The sequence below is a fragment of the Alosa alosa genome, chromosome 17 (genome assembly GCF_017589495.1).
Source record: "Alosa alosa isolate M-15738 ecotype Scorff River chromosome 17, AALO_Geno_1.1, whole genome shotgun sequence".
NCBI lineage: Eukaryota > Metazoa > Chordata > Actinopteri > Clupeiformes > Clupeidae > Alosa > Alosa alosa.
In genome coordinates, this window is record NC_063205.1 from 31,019,606 (window position 1) to 31,037,911 (window position 18,306).

Here is an 18,306-nt window from a genome sequence, read left to right on the forward strand (position 1 = left end):
TACTTGAAAAGAACTAGCTCCATTTTATGTATGAACAGTGAAGGTAATGAAGAAGTGAAAATTGAACAATATGAACTATGAATATTGAACAACTTGAAGCTACATCTATAAGTGTGAACATGCTTAACAAAATATGGGAACAAAACATGGGAACTAAACGTGCATTACGAATATAATCAGTGGGAGGCCTGCTTGTTTCCCTGCAACAAGAAGCTTCCATCTGGGGGTGATGGAAGACAGTGACACCCTCAGTGTGTTTGAAATGTCCAGTCGATTGCGCAATTTGTCTAGTTGCAGTCATTGTCGAAAACCCGGCCTCGCATAGATCCGTGGTGGGAAACGTTTTCAGCGCTTTTACGGCTATCTCGGGATATTCTGCTTTGGTTTTGATCCAAAAACCTGCCAGAGAGGTTTCCTTATACACACTCTTAAGACCACCGTCATTTGCAATTTCGATCAACTGCTCTTCCTCCTGCGCTGACAAGTTAGGACTATTCGGGATATTGACAAATGGGTTGCGGACCCACTCATTGGTTTGCCGTGGATCTTTGAAGGATGGGAAGTAACGCTCAAACTCATTTGAGAGCGCAACAAGGTGATCGCGCACCAGCTGCGAGAGAAATGGCCCTGCCTCAGAAAACCCCCACTACTTTTTGGAACATATGAAATACACCCTGGTCCACTTGTCGTCCCTACAAATCAAGCTTGGCTTTAAATGCAGCGACTTTATCTGCCAGTTTAAAGACAGTCGTCATTCTTCCCTGGAGTGACAGGTTGAGGTCATTAAGCAACCCGAATATGTCACACAGGTAAGCGAGTTTTGACACCCAGTCCTCATCACTAAACAGTGCAGCTAACGGTGACTTTTTTTCTGTAAGAAATCTCTGCAGCGGCTCTCGCAACTCAAACACTCTGGCCAGTGACCTGCTAAAGATGCTTGTTTTTTGTTGCTCATTCTAGCAGTTTAGCTAACTTCGTGTGACACTACCGTTCGCCAAGAACTGATCAAGTGGAGTGAGCTGACCTGAGGCTGCGCAGCGCTGAAGGCAATATGTAAAAGTGTTGAAGGCGGGACAGACAGACGTAAGAAAATAGACCTTGCAAAATGCAAACATGCGTGCAATCAAACAACTGCATATAGGCCTATGCCATGTAAAAACGTGACATTATTGCGAATTAAATTTAGTTTAGTTTGCATGCATTTTTTTTTAAACTCATGTCGTAGGCTACGGCCCGGTTAGGAATGTCTTGCTGGTGGTTGGGGACCGCTGATGTATGTGACAACTGACGGAAAGTTGAGGAAAAAAATTATAGGTTGAAAACTACTAGAATGAAGTGATGTCTATCGCTCTCTATGCTTTGAGTAGACTGAATTGGCAGCATGGTCGGAAAGTTGTGGAAAAGGAGGGACTGATTACAATTCAATAGATTATAATTAATTTCACAACATCTTTTTACGCCAAAACCATCTTTTTAGGGTGGCAATATTTAATTAAAGATGTACTTCTTTCGTGATTGAAAATCTCAGTTTGTCAGAAATGTGCTAGCAATCTTGTGTACAATATAGCATATGTAATATCAGATATAGCCCATGTTGCCTTCACCATCTTCCTGCATTCACCTACATGAACATACTGTGCTGTCTGATTACTGTTTTGGACAAAATTGTGCATAATAAAGGGGCATCATACAGGCCCATCTGACTGGTCAGATTGGCGATCAGTCAAACTCCTGGCAAGAGGTCAATCACTGCAAGTCTTGGAAAATGATTAACCGATACTTTAGTGTGACATATATAATTCAGTGACCTCTAAATCAACACCAAACACCAAAAATACTTTCCTAGGCTGAATAATGCTTCAGATATAGCCAAAATTAGCTTCTATCTTGAAAATTACCCCTTTACTGGGGTCGGATTTTACTAGATTTTTAATATGTTATTAAGTAAATCCAAAGGTATCATAATCAGTTGAAAACCTTTTGTATCATTTTTTTGGGGGGTTAGGTGTTTTTTGTCATATATTGACCCGCCTATTTAAGCCTTACTTCAATAAATGAAGGCAAGATGCAGCTAATTCCAGCCTTACACCATACGATTTTCAAGTGATTTCACAGTCGGCAATTTCCAAAGTCAGAATGAAATCATAAATGTTTTACTGGAGTCATGGCGCGCTCCCGTCAACTAGATTGTTTAGTGCCAATCTGAGCGGTTTTAAGTCAGTCCGAGTCAATCTTTTTCTAGTATTGTAAGTCTTTTAGTCGTGGCTCATACAAAAAGTGGCATGAACAATATAAAAAAGTATGACTTAGATATGAGTTGGCTATTGTTTGAGTTCCTGTTGATATCTAGTTGCAGTCATGTAAATAGTGACCCTGCAAGATCCCTAGTTGTTGCAAAATCATAGTCTATGACTTAAAAACTCTATTACTTATCTTTAGATGTAAGATGTATGGGTGGCATAACTTGAGTTAAAGGCTTGAGCCTCAAGTGAAAGTCTATGTTAGTTTAAGCCATGCTATTTCACACCACTTTCATTAGTGATGTTGATGGAATAACCTGCAGGTGTAGTGATTCTGGGTCAGACTGGTTTTACAACCCGACAGAAGAACCATGATCTTGATAAGGAAAGTAAGGCTTTTTTTCCAAGTCCTCATCTGCACTATTCCTTGGTTTTCACACGGGCATACATCAACCATGCAGAGACTTTCAATTACAGACCCAAAGTTCATGGCCATCTATTATTATTGTTTTTCAGCCCTGTCCTTTGCGTACAGAGATTTCTGAAATTATATATGATGAAATTCCCAAATTCATAGCTATTTTATGTAAAGGTCCCTTGTGTAACGTTTTCAGTTGTTTGTTAACAAAATCAACATTTCCCATTCATAAATGTGACCCCATTCATGTTTAATTACCACAACCACCAAATCAAAGCATACCTATTGGCTTAGAAATCCTCATTTACATCAACCGCAGTGTCGACTCACCATGTATGTGCACCATTTTAAAATAACAGTGGCCAGCAAGGGACATACATTCTACAAGTCATATGTCTTCCTAACAATTTGACATTAAAATTATATTTTCCAACAAAATAAATAAAGAGAAACATAACTTTGTACGTGACACCGTCTCACTTGATCTCTAGTTTCTAGACTTAGAGACAGTTGACAAACTAACTTAACATAGCTTTGCTAGAACTAGTAGACTACCACAAAGTTGCTGAATGTGTGTTATTTCAAGTTAGTTTGCAACAACGTACAAGTTTAACCAAAGTCCTTAGCTGCTACCTAGCTAGCGAACATAACTAGCCGTTCCCATTCACTTTCTGTTTACTGTGCTAGCTAGCTCGGTTAACAGGCAAAATGAAACTATTTATTCCGTGTCCGAAAGAGTGTTTCATTGGCATCACACACAAGCAATGGCAATAATATAGTACACAAAATGTTATTAATATGTTGTTATTGCTTATTCAGAGAGAGGTTTATGCTTTGACGTGCCTAGGAGTCCAGAACCAGGCCAGTTTTGATGTGTGACAGCTCCCCGTAGTTTTTAATGAGGCAGCGCTTGAGACGTTGGTTGCTATATAACTCCTAACCATGGGAGAATTTCTTACACGGGGGCCTTTAAAAAACATTATTCCTAACTTGTACTAATTTCCTCGCTGAATACAATGCTAAGCTAAACAGTCTTTCAGTCACCTGTTGAATTCCGCCAAGGCTCTTGGTGCTCCAATTGCACCATATAGAACATTTCAATCTAGTTAAAGTCAAATAGTATCATAGTTATCACAGACAAACTCCAAAGCTTACCATCATTCTTTGGCATCACCACAGAGTAGCCCGTAGGGATTCCATCTGAAATATTTTAATTCAGATGAACAAAATCCTGCAAATCCAGCCTGAAAACAACTTTTTTTCCCCTAAGAGCCTTTAATTGAACTTAACTCTAATAAATATTCCCCCGTTTTACTGCCATCACCTGCGTTATCATAAACTCAAGAGAAAGCTATTAAAGGGAAACAACCTTTACAAGTGCAAATTTACATTTGGGACCAAAACAACATTAATTATAGGGCAGCCGTGGCCCACTGGTTAGCACTCTGGACTTGTAACCGGAGGGTTGCCGGTTCGAGCCCCGACCAGTGGGCCGCAGCTGAAGTGCCCTTGAGCAAGGCACCTAACCCCTCACTGCTCCCCGAAAGGCCATTGTAGCAGGCAGCTCACTGCGCCGGGATTAGTGTGTGCTTCACCTCACTGTGTGTTCACTGTGTGCTGTTTGTGTTTCACTAATTCACCGATTGGGTTAAATGCAGAGACCAAATCAAAAAAATCACGGGATCAAAAAAGTATATATACTATACTTAATCTGTGCTTTTTTGAGTAACACCAGAATATGCATTTACAACTGAAAAGCATGTAACAAAGCCTTTGGGGGCAACTTCTCTATGTCAAAGTAAAGTCGGCTCACATTGTTTACTTTTACATACAGAAATGGCAACAATGGGATATTTAAAAATTCTCTCTATGAGACTATTCTATCCTATTCTATGTCGGATCCATTCGTTTTTAAAGGCATTGTTCGACAAAGCTGTTGGTCGGCTTTAACCAAATCTTTCACTCATTAATTTCAGCCTGGCTCTGTCCACTTAGCCCTTGATCACACCTAACCATTTGCTTTACCACATGTGCAACACTGTGCATGTGTTCCTGTTATCACTGGGAGATTCCGTTCTCAGACTCAAGCCCTCCTTTTTTAATGATGAAGTGTGACAAGTGTGAAGAATTTGCATTATTCTTACGCTCATTCTCAAACAGGTGGAACTGCATGCCCAACAGTCCCATGGCTTTGCAAAAGGAGTAGGCTGCAGGACTCTTCTTCTTTGGACACAGCTTCAGGATCTGGTAGGAGAAATTAGCACAACACAACAATATGACTAAGGATAGGAAATGATTTTTAGAAATTTTCTGTAACTGGATCTCACTGAAGATAGTCTTGCCCTAGACAATATTGAGCTCCTAAGGCTGTCTCTCACACTCTGCCACTCGCCCTGACAGCGGTCAAGCGAGTGAGTGACCTGCTAGCCCTATCAGCGAATCCTGCTTGCGTGCATTTTGATTATAAAATCGTCCGTCATCCAAATCCCTACTGCTGACATCAGCACTTAGGCGTCATTGAGCTACCTGCTTTTCACCCTGATGTTCAGCAGGAGGAGATGTGGCTACACAAACTGGGCACACCGCTCCTGCACCAACCAAACACACCCCCTGGACAAGACAACAGCTGTTCATCTGCTACGGGGATCAGGCAGTCGGCCATGTGCTATCAAAAAACAAAGTCTCTCCCATTGACTGGCCGAGGCCATCATTCTAGCGTTTAGCATACCTTCCTCTGAATACTTAAAGAAACCGTATGTAAGAAATGTATTTCAATTAATCATAAAATGGCCCTGATATGTCACTAGACATTAAGAAATCACGTTCATTTTAAATACTTATATAACTGACAACAGTAGTCCGGCCAGGATATTGTCATTTAAAAAGTGAAAATATAGTGCAGTGTAGACAGTAGTATGCAGTTGGTTTACAGAAGGAGGTTTAAAGTAATACAAATTAGAAATAAATATCTGCAGTGTATTAGCAGTTACTTTAAAGAGCAGAATAAATATGGATATGTGATACAATGTACAACATGTACAGATATGTGCAATGTAGTAGCAGTAACAATATAATAGTAGTAAGAATAATATAGATATATGCAGTGTATTAACAGAATAGGAACATCACCACTATTACCAACCGTCCCGTATTTCCGACATCTTACGTGTATACACACATGACTGCAAAGCCAACAGTAGTCATACCTCCATCATCAAGTTTGCAGATGACACAGTGATCTTGGGCCTGATAAGTAACAACAATGAACAGCTGTACTTGGATCAGGTTGATGAGGTGGCACAGTGGTGTCAATCTATCAGCTTGACACTGAATATCAATAAAACCAAGGAAATGGTAGTGGATTACAGAAGGCAGCAGCAGAACTACAGTTACACCCCACTAATGATCAGCGGGCAACCTGTAGAGAGAGTCACAAGTTTTAAATACCTTGGTGTCCACATTACTGAAGACTTAACATGGACTGTTAACACTCAATATGTTCTGAAAAAGTCCAGACAACGACTCTACTTCCTTCGTCAGCTAAGGAAATTCAAAGTTTCTACATCCATCATGAAGGCCTTCTACACTTCAGCGGTTGAGAGTGTTCTAACTGGTAGCATCATCACCTGGTATGGGAACTCCACAGTTAGAGATTGTAGTACTCTGCAGAGAGTAGTGCGCTCAGCTGAACGTACTATAAGAACTCAACTCCCTGCTCTACAAGATATCTATTCCAGAAGAGTACTCCTAAGAGCCCAAAAGATTCTGAAGGACTCTTCTCATCCTAACAATGGATTATTCCTACCGCTGAAATCAAGAAGACGCCTATGTGGTCACAACAAAGCCAGAACTGAGAGACTCAGGAGAAGTTTTTATCCCCAGGCCATCCGAATTCTGAACTCACACTATACTGACTTTGCACACATTCACTCCTCAGCACTCTCAAACATTTCCCAACTCTGAACTCACACTATACTGACTTTGCACTCATTCACTACTAGCACTCATGACCCCCCCCCCCCACACACACACACACACCTACAAGACTTTTAGCACTTTTACATCCCTCTCCCTATGCTACAGACTTTTTATTTATTTTCTTATTTCATCACACGACAAAACACACACACACACACACATATCTGACTTTCTCCAACTTTTGCACATCTCCATAGAACTTTTATTTATTATTTTTGATTTCTCCTCCATCTACCCATGTCCTTGATTGCCTAGCCTTTCTGCCCCCCAACCCCCACCCCCAACACACACACTTACATCATCACTGTCATCACTTCACATACATACAACACACTGCTTGCTACAGTAAGCCTCCTCTACATACTTGCTGCACACTGCCCCCCCCCCCCTACATACACAGCACATTGTCTTCAGGATCTTCTCCAACACACATCCTCTACATACTTACAGCACACTGCCCCCACCTACACACTACACACACAGTCACTGCTCCACTCCCCTCCCGCCCACACACACATCTTCACTGTCATCACTCACATACATCATACATCCAGTACTCTGCTTGCAATAGTAAGTCCCTGTCCCCCTACATACACAGCACATTATTTCATCAGGAAGCTTCTCCAACACACATCCCCAACATACTTACAGCACACTGCCCACACACACACTACACACACACACAGTCACTGCTCCACTCCCCTCCCGCCCACACACACACATCTTCACTGTCATCACTCACATACATCATACATCCAGTACTCTGCTTGCAATAGTAAGTCCCTGTCCTGGGCCACACACATACACAGCACATTATTTCATCAGGAAGCTTCTCCAACACACATCCCCAACATACTTACAGCACACTGCCCCCCAATACACAGCACATTGTCTCATGAGGAAGCTTCCCCAACACACATATTGCACACTGCCCTCTCCCCACATACACAGCACACTATCCCATCTCCCCTGTCATCCCCCCAACACACACACCAAGACCCCTGGCAGTTGGGTTAGCCCCTTGAGCCGTGGATCTGCCCAAGGTTTCTTCCTTGGTAAGGGAGTTTTCCCTTGCCCCTGTTGCTCTTGGTGCTCCTTTGTTGGTGCCCCCACCCAATCCCAATCCTCCACCACCTTTTTTATGCAGCCCTTGCCACTTAATCTACTAAACCCTCTTCTACTGCACTCTTTACCCCCATTAATGCACAAATAGGCTGACACCAGACATAATTTCACTGCATTTCTTACTTCCAGTAACTATATGCATGTGACAATAAACTTCCTTGTATCCTTGTATGTGTCACTTAATATTCATTTCTATACAAACCAAGACGGCAGATTCCTAAAGAAACGCAAGAACCCTTACCATAAGTGTATCTAAATTAGCTATGTACCAAAAATTACATGTTACCATGACTGGAAGAGCTGTGTTGTAAGGCTGCGTGTACAAATCCGCTTGGAGCTCCAGTGGAATTTTGATTTGCGACGAGAATTCTCGGTCTAACAGTTGATGAGCCGGCAGACCAGCACTAAACTCCGGTAAGAACCAAACTAGATTTTGTTCAACTCTACACTCCTATGGCTACTGAAAAATGTAAGGTTCATTTGTCAAATGATATTTTGAAGTATTAAAAAACAGTGTTGTTTTAGAATTTTCTAACGAAAGGGTTGGTAATTGGTTTTACGATATTATGAGAAAAACAGAATAAATATGGATATTCAGTATGAACCATTGTTAAAATGTAATATGTTGATGGTCTTAAGGGTTGGCACAAAGAGGCAATAAACTGCAAAATTCCGTTTTGCACTTTATTAAACCACCACCAGGGTGTTTGAGGTATCCTAGTGCAAAAAAGTAGAGTTCATCAAAATAAAAAAAAAAGATATTTACATAACAAATATGGCTATGGGCAGCCACTACGAAATAAACACATAAGTCACAAACAAAATGGCGTGCGACTCCGGATGCCGCGACATGGACGCCGTCGTGCGACCTCTGCTGTGGATAACAGCGGGTCAGGTTTGTGAGTGTGCGTGAGCCTTGTCTCCGCCTGTTGACAATAATAATAATAATAATAATAATAATAATAATAAAAAAAAAAATAAAATAATAAAAAATGCATAAAATGTAAAATTACAAAAAAAAAAAAAAAAAAAAGAATTATTCCTTGTTTTTATTGTTCTTTGCCCTATGCCAGGGGTGGGCAAACTTTTTGGCTCATGGGCCACATTGGGTTTTGAAAACTGGCTGGCGGGCCGCACAACAACCCCCCCCCCACGACACACACATAAAAAAATACATTTTTAATAGCCTATAATTTAGTATGAAACGTATTTGTTTTAAAATATGAATTGCTTAAAAATGCTGCTAATTTTATGCTGTTTAACAAATGTATAAATTGTGCACTGTCGCTTTAAGACAGTCGCTTTAATTCACGTTTATTTCTCAATGATCTTCTGCCTGCTTCGCTATGGCTAGTGTACCTACAGCTGGGCCCTCTCACAGTTTTTAAATGGTCAGTAGTGGGAACTACTGTTGCCTTCATGATTTCCTTTTAAAACTTTCTTATAAGAAGGAGATATCAATTATCAAGCCAGCTGGAACCTGCGGCTCTCTCTCCCTCTCGTGAGTGCAGACGCGTTCCCAATTAAATGGATCGCATAATGTTCACGTTAGATCTGCTGCAAAGGAGATAACTAAGAGTTAACTCCTTTAACTAAGAGTTAACTCATGTTATCTCTATTTAACATGATGTTTTGACATTGACATAATGTTCTCTAAGGAGAGTGAAAAGCAGTTTGCAGTAAAGCTAACCAACGTCGTCTCTATCACAGGAAAAAAATAGGGAGCAGCCTGATAACCAAATGAAATGTTCGGCGGGCAGGATGAAAGTGCTTGGCGGGCCGGATCCGGCCCGCGGGCCGCAGTTTGCCCACCCCCGCCCTATGCCATGTGAATAGTGACACTGTACATGTGTTTGGGCCCTCGTGACAGCTTGGACACTTGACAAGTCTTCCACACAGTCTAAACTGCCCCATCTGGCGGTCTGGAGGCAAGGAAGTAGAACGCTGGTTACGTATGTAACCATGGTTCTACGACTGGTGGAAGACCGCCAGATGTATAGGTCACTTGGGCCTCTGATTCTGGTGAGAAAAGCTCCAGGCAATGAATGGCGTGTACACAGCAATATATATATATATATATATATATAGTTAACGTCACGCCATACGTCACGAGGTGACAACTTTGGTATAAGTTCTCGGTAAGAGATGCGGCTACGTGCAAGGGATTTCACACACAGTCTAAACTGCGCCATCTGGCGGTCTTCCACTAGTCGTAGAACCACGGTTACATACGTAACCAGCGTTTTACCGAAAATATTTGAAATAAACAAGCATATTACCACTAATTTGCAAAACCGAGACACAGGGCGCTATGACGTCCTCATACACCATCTTCATCGTCACACACTGACACTGAAGCTGACATATAATAGTCAAAACAAGTCTGTCTACACTTTGCATTGAAACTTATATATGCAATTAAAACTTATTTACACCCATATAAAAAATCTAAACATTCAAGTCCATAAGTAGAGTTATGTGTAATAAAGTGTAATGACACAGGAAAAAAGTATTGAATACGCCTACTGGAATTTCTTAAATACTTTGTGAAAAAACCTTTATTTGTAATGACAGCTTCAAGGCATTTCCTGTATGACGAAACTAATCAGTCACAGTATTCAGGTGTGATTTTGGACTATTCTTTTAAACAGATGGGCTTTTAATATTGAAGATTCCAGAGGGTTAAATTTCTGGCTTTCACCATTGTGCCCTTGAACATGGTCTGGGGGCAATGGTCCTTGTAATATAAATGGCATATGTAAGTCGCTTTGGATAAAAGTGTCTGCTAAATGAATAAATGTAAATGAAAGCAAAAACCTGGTTTTATGAAGAACTGTCTCTGAAGGTTAGTATCTCATAAATACTAGTTACTGCAGGCCTTTGGGATCAGTTCAACATACAAACAACAACATACTACAAAGTCAAGACAAAAAATAATTACAGTTGTTATATGGCCATAAAAATCTCTCACCACAATGAGGTCATTGAAAAGAAAGACCTCCCTCTGATGGGCAGCCTGTTTTTGAGCCTTGTTTACATCAGCTACTTCAAAGAGTCGGCTGCAGCAGACAAGTCGCCTATGGGGTACTGAGAGCACCTAGGGAGAGAAAGAGATTTTTACAGATTTTACTTGACATAAATCATCTGTATGCAATTTTACCATTATTACTATGGCCATACTGTAGAACAGACTCACTGTCTTCATTCCAACGATGCTTTGCTCCACCTTGGTGACATAGGTGACATGATCCTCATTGGAGCGTAGTTCCCTCAGCTGTATACGCTCATAAATACCTACAACCGTATCCCGTGGTATATCAGCTCCATCATCCACACCTACAAAAATGAGTGAAATAAGTAAAGTATACAGTATATATAATTAGAGACAAAACAAGATACATAAGAGGCAAAAGAGACAAAACAACATTTATAACATGCCTTGTCTAAACTGACCAAAATGTCTATTGTAGAAGGTACAATGTTGAATCTTTAAGGAGGATTGCACCTGCCCAGGCTCAAACCTCAGACTGGGAGGCAGGTGTGCTAGCTAAAAAGCTAATGCTCCCATGGGTGCTTGCATCTGTCACCCAGTACTGTCGGTTTTACCTAGCTTGAGTTGCTAGCAGCCAGGCAGCTACAGCGCTACACTCTGGGGGTATGAACACTGACTGTTTTTGTTTTTTTGTACCGTCAGTACTCGAGACAGTGACCTTGAGAAACGGAGATCTATGTGAAAAATAGCCAGAATTCCCCTTTACGGCAGCAGGAGAGAGGTTTATGTACTTACTGCTACACACTTTTTCTATACAAAAAGACAAAGGAAAATCTGGAATAGTTTATGTGAAGTTTATTTTATACATTCAGAGTTTTCTTCAATTTCTCAGGAAAAATACATGCTAAAAGCCAATCACAAATGGAATAGTGAAATCCGTCGTCTTCCATAACATCCCCTGTCTGTTGCAAGTAAAAATAGGGTATAGGACAGGTTCAACATCAACCTGTTACTTTGGATTTAGGTAGGCTGTGTTAAACAGCAGCTTCAAGTTAAGTAGCAGTTAGGTTAGTTGGCATAGTGGCTTACCAAGATTAGCAATGTTTAATAGACTTTCTGAATGGCTAGCTCATTTTGACATTTGCACATTGGTGTGATTTTGTTTTATGATGCTGGGTCTTTGTTTCTTCATAAACAGGTTTTGCATGCTGATTGCATGCTCATTTGCATGTCATTCTCATTGGCCTTAACTGTGATATATTTTGTTCATATAGCCGAGGGTTGCGTATAAAATAATTTAGCTAACTAGCAACAGCTAGCAAGACTTAGTACTTAAAAAAGTCGTAAGACGTAAAAAGTATTTTCCCTTTCCTTCCCTACTGTTACACTGTTTTTGCAACTCTCTGTGTCATTAACATTTTTGTCATTTTTGTCATTTAGTCATTTTTGGCAAAAATTTGGCCATAAACTGGATTCAATTCAATTCAACGTTGCTTTATCAGCATGACTGTAGGTACAGTGTTGCCAAAGCACAAAATTCACTCAAGGTATTTTGGAATCAATTGCACATACACTGCTTTGTTTACCATCTCACCTCTCAAGTTCCGGATGAAATCCTCCAGCATCATCTTACGGTCAGGTTTAATGTTGGGGCTGTACATATCTGTGTTGAGGAGAATGATGGCAAAAGCCAAGATGAAGATGGTGTCTGGATTATGGAATTGCTGTACCACATCTGGGTTACACATGCAGTAGCGTTGGCTGTAAAGAAAGAACATGTGACAGGAAGAGACAGATGTCAACACGTATTGTAACACAGTCAAAGCTGATGTAGTATTTTCTCAGGTTCTGATTCACATGGTATACCATTCTATGCTGCAAGAACCTCCGAGAGTCCTTCCTTTCAGGTCATATCTCAGAATAAAGAACACAAGCAACACACAAAGCCACCTATTTCAACCAAACATTTATCAATCTGTCTGTGTATTCCAAAAAATGAATAGGTTGCTTAGATATATTCTTATGACATGTACATTGATATCAGCACCATGCTTTCATCTGCAATAGTGTTAAATGTATCCACAAGATCAAATATTTCTAGATAGGTGGAACACCATCTGTGACATTTTTTACAGGATCTTCCAGGTATGGTGTTTTCCAACATCATTTCTTTTTCAGTAGGAGGTGCTTTTATATGTTTTGAGCTCTTGTCTCGAACTAGCCTGGGTGTTCCCATGCTGCCTTGCGCGCAATTTGATTCACGCTGCTAAGGCAGCCTGGAGACCATGGAGCAAATTTTCGCCTGAGATAGGGGACCAATCACAGAACAAGGGGGAAAACAAGACGATGATGAGCTATGCACAGACGCATTTGATAGACATCCGTGGCACCCAATAAACGGATCTGGGCATTTTTTTCAAATACGAGAAAATTAACGTTTGGTTCCCAGACCACGTCTCATTGAGAAGGTCATTTTACAAAAGCAGAATTAAGAAATATAAGATAAGATAAAGTTGCTAACTTGACCTAGTGTTTTCTGGGTATCTTAAATGTAAATGTAATTTGCAGCCAGGGTCGTCTAGCACAGTGTTTCTCAAACTTTTTCAGACCAAGGACAACTTAACCAATAAGCACATAATGTAATCTGAAAACTGCTGCTCTGATTAAAAAAACAATGCAACAGTGTTCGGGTCTGGCGCTGGGTCTGTATGTGATAATACAAAATGCAAATCAATATTGAGTTAAGGATTCACTTTAGGCTACACAAATAATGATCCCTAAATGTCATATTTGGACAGGCTGTATAGGCTACTAATTGTGCAATATGTAGGCTATCCAACGAAAATGACTATAATTAAGAAGACATGTGACTAGGGCTGGGACAACGAATACGTCGACGCAAAATATGAGAGTCTATAGAGCATCACAGTCCCGCCCCTCCTCCGAGAGAGCTTAGTTTCCGGAAGTAAATTTCCCATTCATTTCTCCCATTGACGCTTTGGAAAAATCCATTATCTAAAGAGTTTTAGAGCATGTCTTAGGCTAATCAGCTACGGGCGTAACTCATAAGCATACAACATATCATTTCGAAAGAAAAACAAAGAGAAAGTCCAAAAAGTCAAAGGTACAAGACTGTGTACATATTTTCATTTCCGAAATAAGGAACTACTCATCCCATAAACCACCGCTACCACTGAAAAATATATAAGCAGCACCGAACCAGCGAAATCATTTCCAACCGGCGACAGCACGCAAACCCTTTCCTCTAAACATTGATTTTTATATAGTTAATAGCAATTATTTCAGGAGTAATCGTGTAAATAATAGTGTTTTGGTATTGAATGTTATATTTACCATCGTGTATTTTATATGCGTGTGTGAAAGCGTTAACGCTAACGTTAGCAACATTGTGCAGTGCTTCTCAGATCTGACTGCCATCCTGATGCATGGACGGTGCATGGTCTGCTCTTGGACCACCATATTCAGTTTATTAACTTGCTGTGAATTATTACACAAAATGTTCATTAAATGTACGAAGAAGTATTTCTAGGTTAATGATTGATGATATGGCTCATACAGTATGAAGGCTACAGTAGCCTAGCTAATGTTAACTAGCATTACCAACCTCCCTGCAAAACTCACCACACAACCCAGAGGGTTTGATAGGTCTTGTCCCTCATGCTGGCCCATACAAAACCCACAAGCTGACCCTCGACACACAACAGTCAAAATAATGTGACCCGATTTAAAGTGGTTTTCACCCCTTTGGACACTCTTGATTTCGTCCTTGAAACTGAATTATTCACGGGGGCATGGACGGTTTGCTAACCATTTTACTGCAGTGTCTACCCGGTGGTAGCATCCAGCTTTGCTATCAGCTAGCTAACTAGTTGAAAGGTTTAAGTTCTTAATGGGGATATATATACAGGGCTTTTTATGCCTTGACTAAGTTGATGTTTCATATAAACAACAATTCATGTTCATAGAAACAACAAGGTCACTAAAACATAATATATTTCATACCTGTGTTGCAGCATGTAGGCTAATGTTAGCAGCATTATAATGACATTCTAATGTCTGAAATGGCTACCTGAAAAGTTAAGTGTTCAAACTAGCATTTCCAGTGTTCTATTTGATGGTGTATTGGCCCTGACTAAGTTTGTGTGATATATAAACCACAATGCTTGTTGATACAAGTACCAATGTTCGTCTAGAAAGTTTCGCCATAGGCAGTGAAAGACTCCGCCATCTTTGTCAATAATTTTCGCTGATAAAGTTTCAAACTATGACCTTAACGGCCTTTCCACCAATCACAGGCTGTGGGATTGTGGGATTGTTCAGGATTGTGGGTAATGAAGTACTTATCCAAGACATCGCGAATAAAAGACATTTATCTCAAAACGAGGTTAGTGCCCCGTGAACTTTTGGCGTCTATATGAGCATACACAATCGCTTAGTACAGCCGTAGCTGGTTTTGAGTCTACCATGTGCAGTTCAGTTTTTATGGCTTATACCCGAATTGTCAATGGAGAAATTGCATTGAATTCTTACTTCCGTAAACTCCTGTGGGCGGGACTGTGATGCTCTATAGACCTCTCCAGAATAAGTCCCCGCCTCCGTATCTTCCATTATCCATCCAACTTCCTGGCGTCAATTGTCTATGGGAAATAACATGGCGTTTCGAATATCATACCGTAAAACATCTGTAGGTAGCGAGTAGAAAAAGCTGGTGGGCAGATTGGCCTACACTTCTGCCATCTAGTTTCCACTGGATTTTTTGATTGTCGGTGCCGCTTTAAGTAGTATACTATAGACTATACTACTTAAACGGCACTGAAAATCAAAAAATCCAGTGGAAACTAGATGGCAGAAGTGTGTAGGCCAATCTGCCCAGCAGCTTTTTCTACTTTGTCACCTAGAGTTTGACAGGTACGATCTTTCAAAACGCCATGTTATTTCCCATAGACATTTGACGACCAAAGGTTGGATGGATACGGAAGTTAGGAGGCGGGACTTATTCTGGAGAGGTCTATTCGTCAAGCATAACATGTGCTGCTAAATATTTTTAATTTTACACCTTCAGTGTTTTCCATACGTTGACTAATCTGTGGCTGGGTACCACAAAATCAAAACCGGCCACCACACATTGATGTTATGTTATATAGTCCTACTATTTAAACTAGACTGCATTTCCGGCGGGAACTGCGAAAGTGTGCTTGCCCTGGTCCGGTCACCAACGTGAGCAGACAGTGACATACGCTATGCTGAACCTGGCTTGATCCAAGCATTCTAACAGTGCCTTTCAGTGTTGGAGCAATGGCAATACCTCAAAAGCTCTATTCAACTATTGCCTTGCGGGGTGAATGCGGTTTGTTGGCTTTTACCTGTGGCCTGCCTTCGAATTTAGCTTCTATGACTAAAATCAAATCAATAAAATAAAACAACAGCAGTGATTGGCTGCAAAAATAAATAATGTCACGCGTCTTGCACCTCTCAAACTGGGCTATCAGGTAGCCTAGAGAAAAATTTGAAATTATGAAATATGACTAAGGCATTCAAATGCTGCTTGTTTGTCAGGATATTTTTTCACTGATTTATTTTAGAAATATGAGCTATGAGGGTGAATGTTATATATTCCATCCCCTAATTCTGTTTTACTGGTTTATTTGACAAATAATCTATATGGATTTGCTCTATAAAGACCTTATGTCTGTTTGGGATTGTTTTGAGAGCCTATTGATGTATCTCAGAATAAAGGAATGTCCACAACATTAGTGATGGGTTTTTTTTTTGTGTGTAAATGTATTTTACTTAACTCGTTGAATGTAGCTGGATACTCATGAACGCATGTAATTTTAGCAACACCGTATTTTGTGTGGCCCATAACGACCCAGTGGATCATGAAAATGTGCCAAAATTCACATTCCTTGCTTGTTGTTGGTACATTAATCCCATTCAGATTGCCACTTATCTGAGATGTAAGAGTTCAGTATAGGTTTAAGGTCTGGGGCAGGGATTTGACATTCTGTGACTTCTTCATTGAGGGCTTGCTTAGCAGCACTGTCCGCTTTCTTATTTCCCCTCAGACCAACATGGCCTGGGACCCAGCAAAAAACTACACTCAAGTTCTGGTTCTTTAGACATTCTAGTTGATCAAGCTCAGCTTTGGTTGTACTTTTTATGCGTGACATTAAAGCCTACTGGAAAGATTTTTAATTGCAATTTAATTGAATGCAATTTACTTTTACTTACTAAATAAAATTAATTTATCCCTCTCACCCATAGTTTTCTATTTATTTACAAATGTACATAGGCCAACTGTAATTACATTTCTACATAGTTATTCTACTGATCTTTATACTATTCATCCTGCACATAAACTTATTCTTACTACTCTTATAATGTTTCTGTACTACAGTGACACTGTTTCCACACTGCACATAGCTGTATGTTATGTACATATCTGTTATATATTTGTCATATTGAATATCCATATTTATTCTGTTTTATTATATTCTGTTAATACACTGCATATATCTATATTATTATTTCTACTATTATAATGTTACTGCTACATCTACATACATTATTCTACTTATTGTATGAGATAACTGCTAATACACTGCACATATTTATATTTAATTCATATTACTCTAAACCACCTTCTGTAAATCAACTGTATACTATTGTCTACATTGCACTATATTTCTTGACCTGTCTCTGTATATTTCATCACCTTTCTATACTTTGCATCACATTGTATGCATACTGTAGCTACATGAATCACAGCTAAGATCCTTGGTTGCTAGGAAGGCCAGTCGTTCTAAATGGATGGTTACTATGGCCAAAGGCCAGTTATCTCTGCCGTTGTCAAGCGGACATATCCTAACTTTATCCTATTTTAAACATCTCTATTTTACTTAGCCTACTTCCATACAGTGACTCCTATTAAGAAGTGGCCACTTCATTCGCGCTTACCGTGATTCACGCAGCAACATTATTAAATTAATCTGTCACCATATGCCTATGCCAACGTTTGCAAAGAGGAGAATCTTTTAATTTGATTCACAATGAAAAGTTACATTTAATGTACATGTAAACAATGAGTAGGCTAGTTTTGGTTGTTGTTGGTGGTGTTACGGCATCCCTTAGTTATGCTTACAATGCAAAATTGTTCCCTCGTGATTGTTAGACGCATTTCAAAACATCGCGACGTGAAATGCCACCACAAAACATTGTTTGTGAATCGGTCTTATTAGGAGTCCTCACTTAAGCCGTCACAGACTCAGGCGCTACTTTTAGGGCTAAAATGTTTCCTGAATTACTCTTAGTAAAAAAAAATAGGAGTCCTAAAGTTACGAGTGACGAAGTTACGAGTACAAGCATCTCATATCAAATGACCATGGCATTACGCTAAGCAACATAAATCTCATAACGTTACAGCAACATCTCCTCCCTATGACCTAGCTAGCTAGCTTCTAGCCACACAAGAAATGAATGATATTAAAATCTCTGCTTAGCATTCTAATAACAGAAGGGACACATTTATGTGG

General features: G+C 40.0%; 1 protein-coding gene across 2 annotated transcripts in view; it reads right to left on the reverse strand.

Annotated features, from left to right (window-relative positions):
- The window catches only part of iqsec3a (IQ motif and Sec7 domain ArfGEF 3a), a 130,506-nt gene that overhangs the window by 26,620 nt on the left and 85,580 nt on the right, over window positions 1-18,306 (reverse strand). For both annotated transcript variants that reach the window (XM_048267973.1, XM_048267974.1), the window contains exons 7-11: window positions 12,348-12,514; window positions 10,958-11,097; window positions 10,733-10,858; window positions 4,803-4,902; window positions 3,814-3,858 (exon numbers count right to left, since the gene is read on the reverse strand). In XM_048267973.1, coding sequence (XP_048123930.1) covers window positions 3,814-3,858; window positions 4,803-4,902; window positions 10,733-10,858; window positions 10,958-11,097; window positions 12,348-12,514 — 578 coding nt within the window. The remainder of the gene's footprint in view (window positions 1-3,813; window positions 3,859-4,802; window positions 4,903-10,732; window positions 10,859-10,957; window positions 11,098-12,347; window positions 12,515-18,306) is intronic.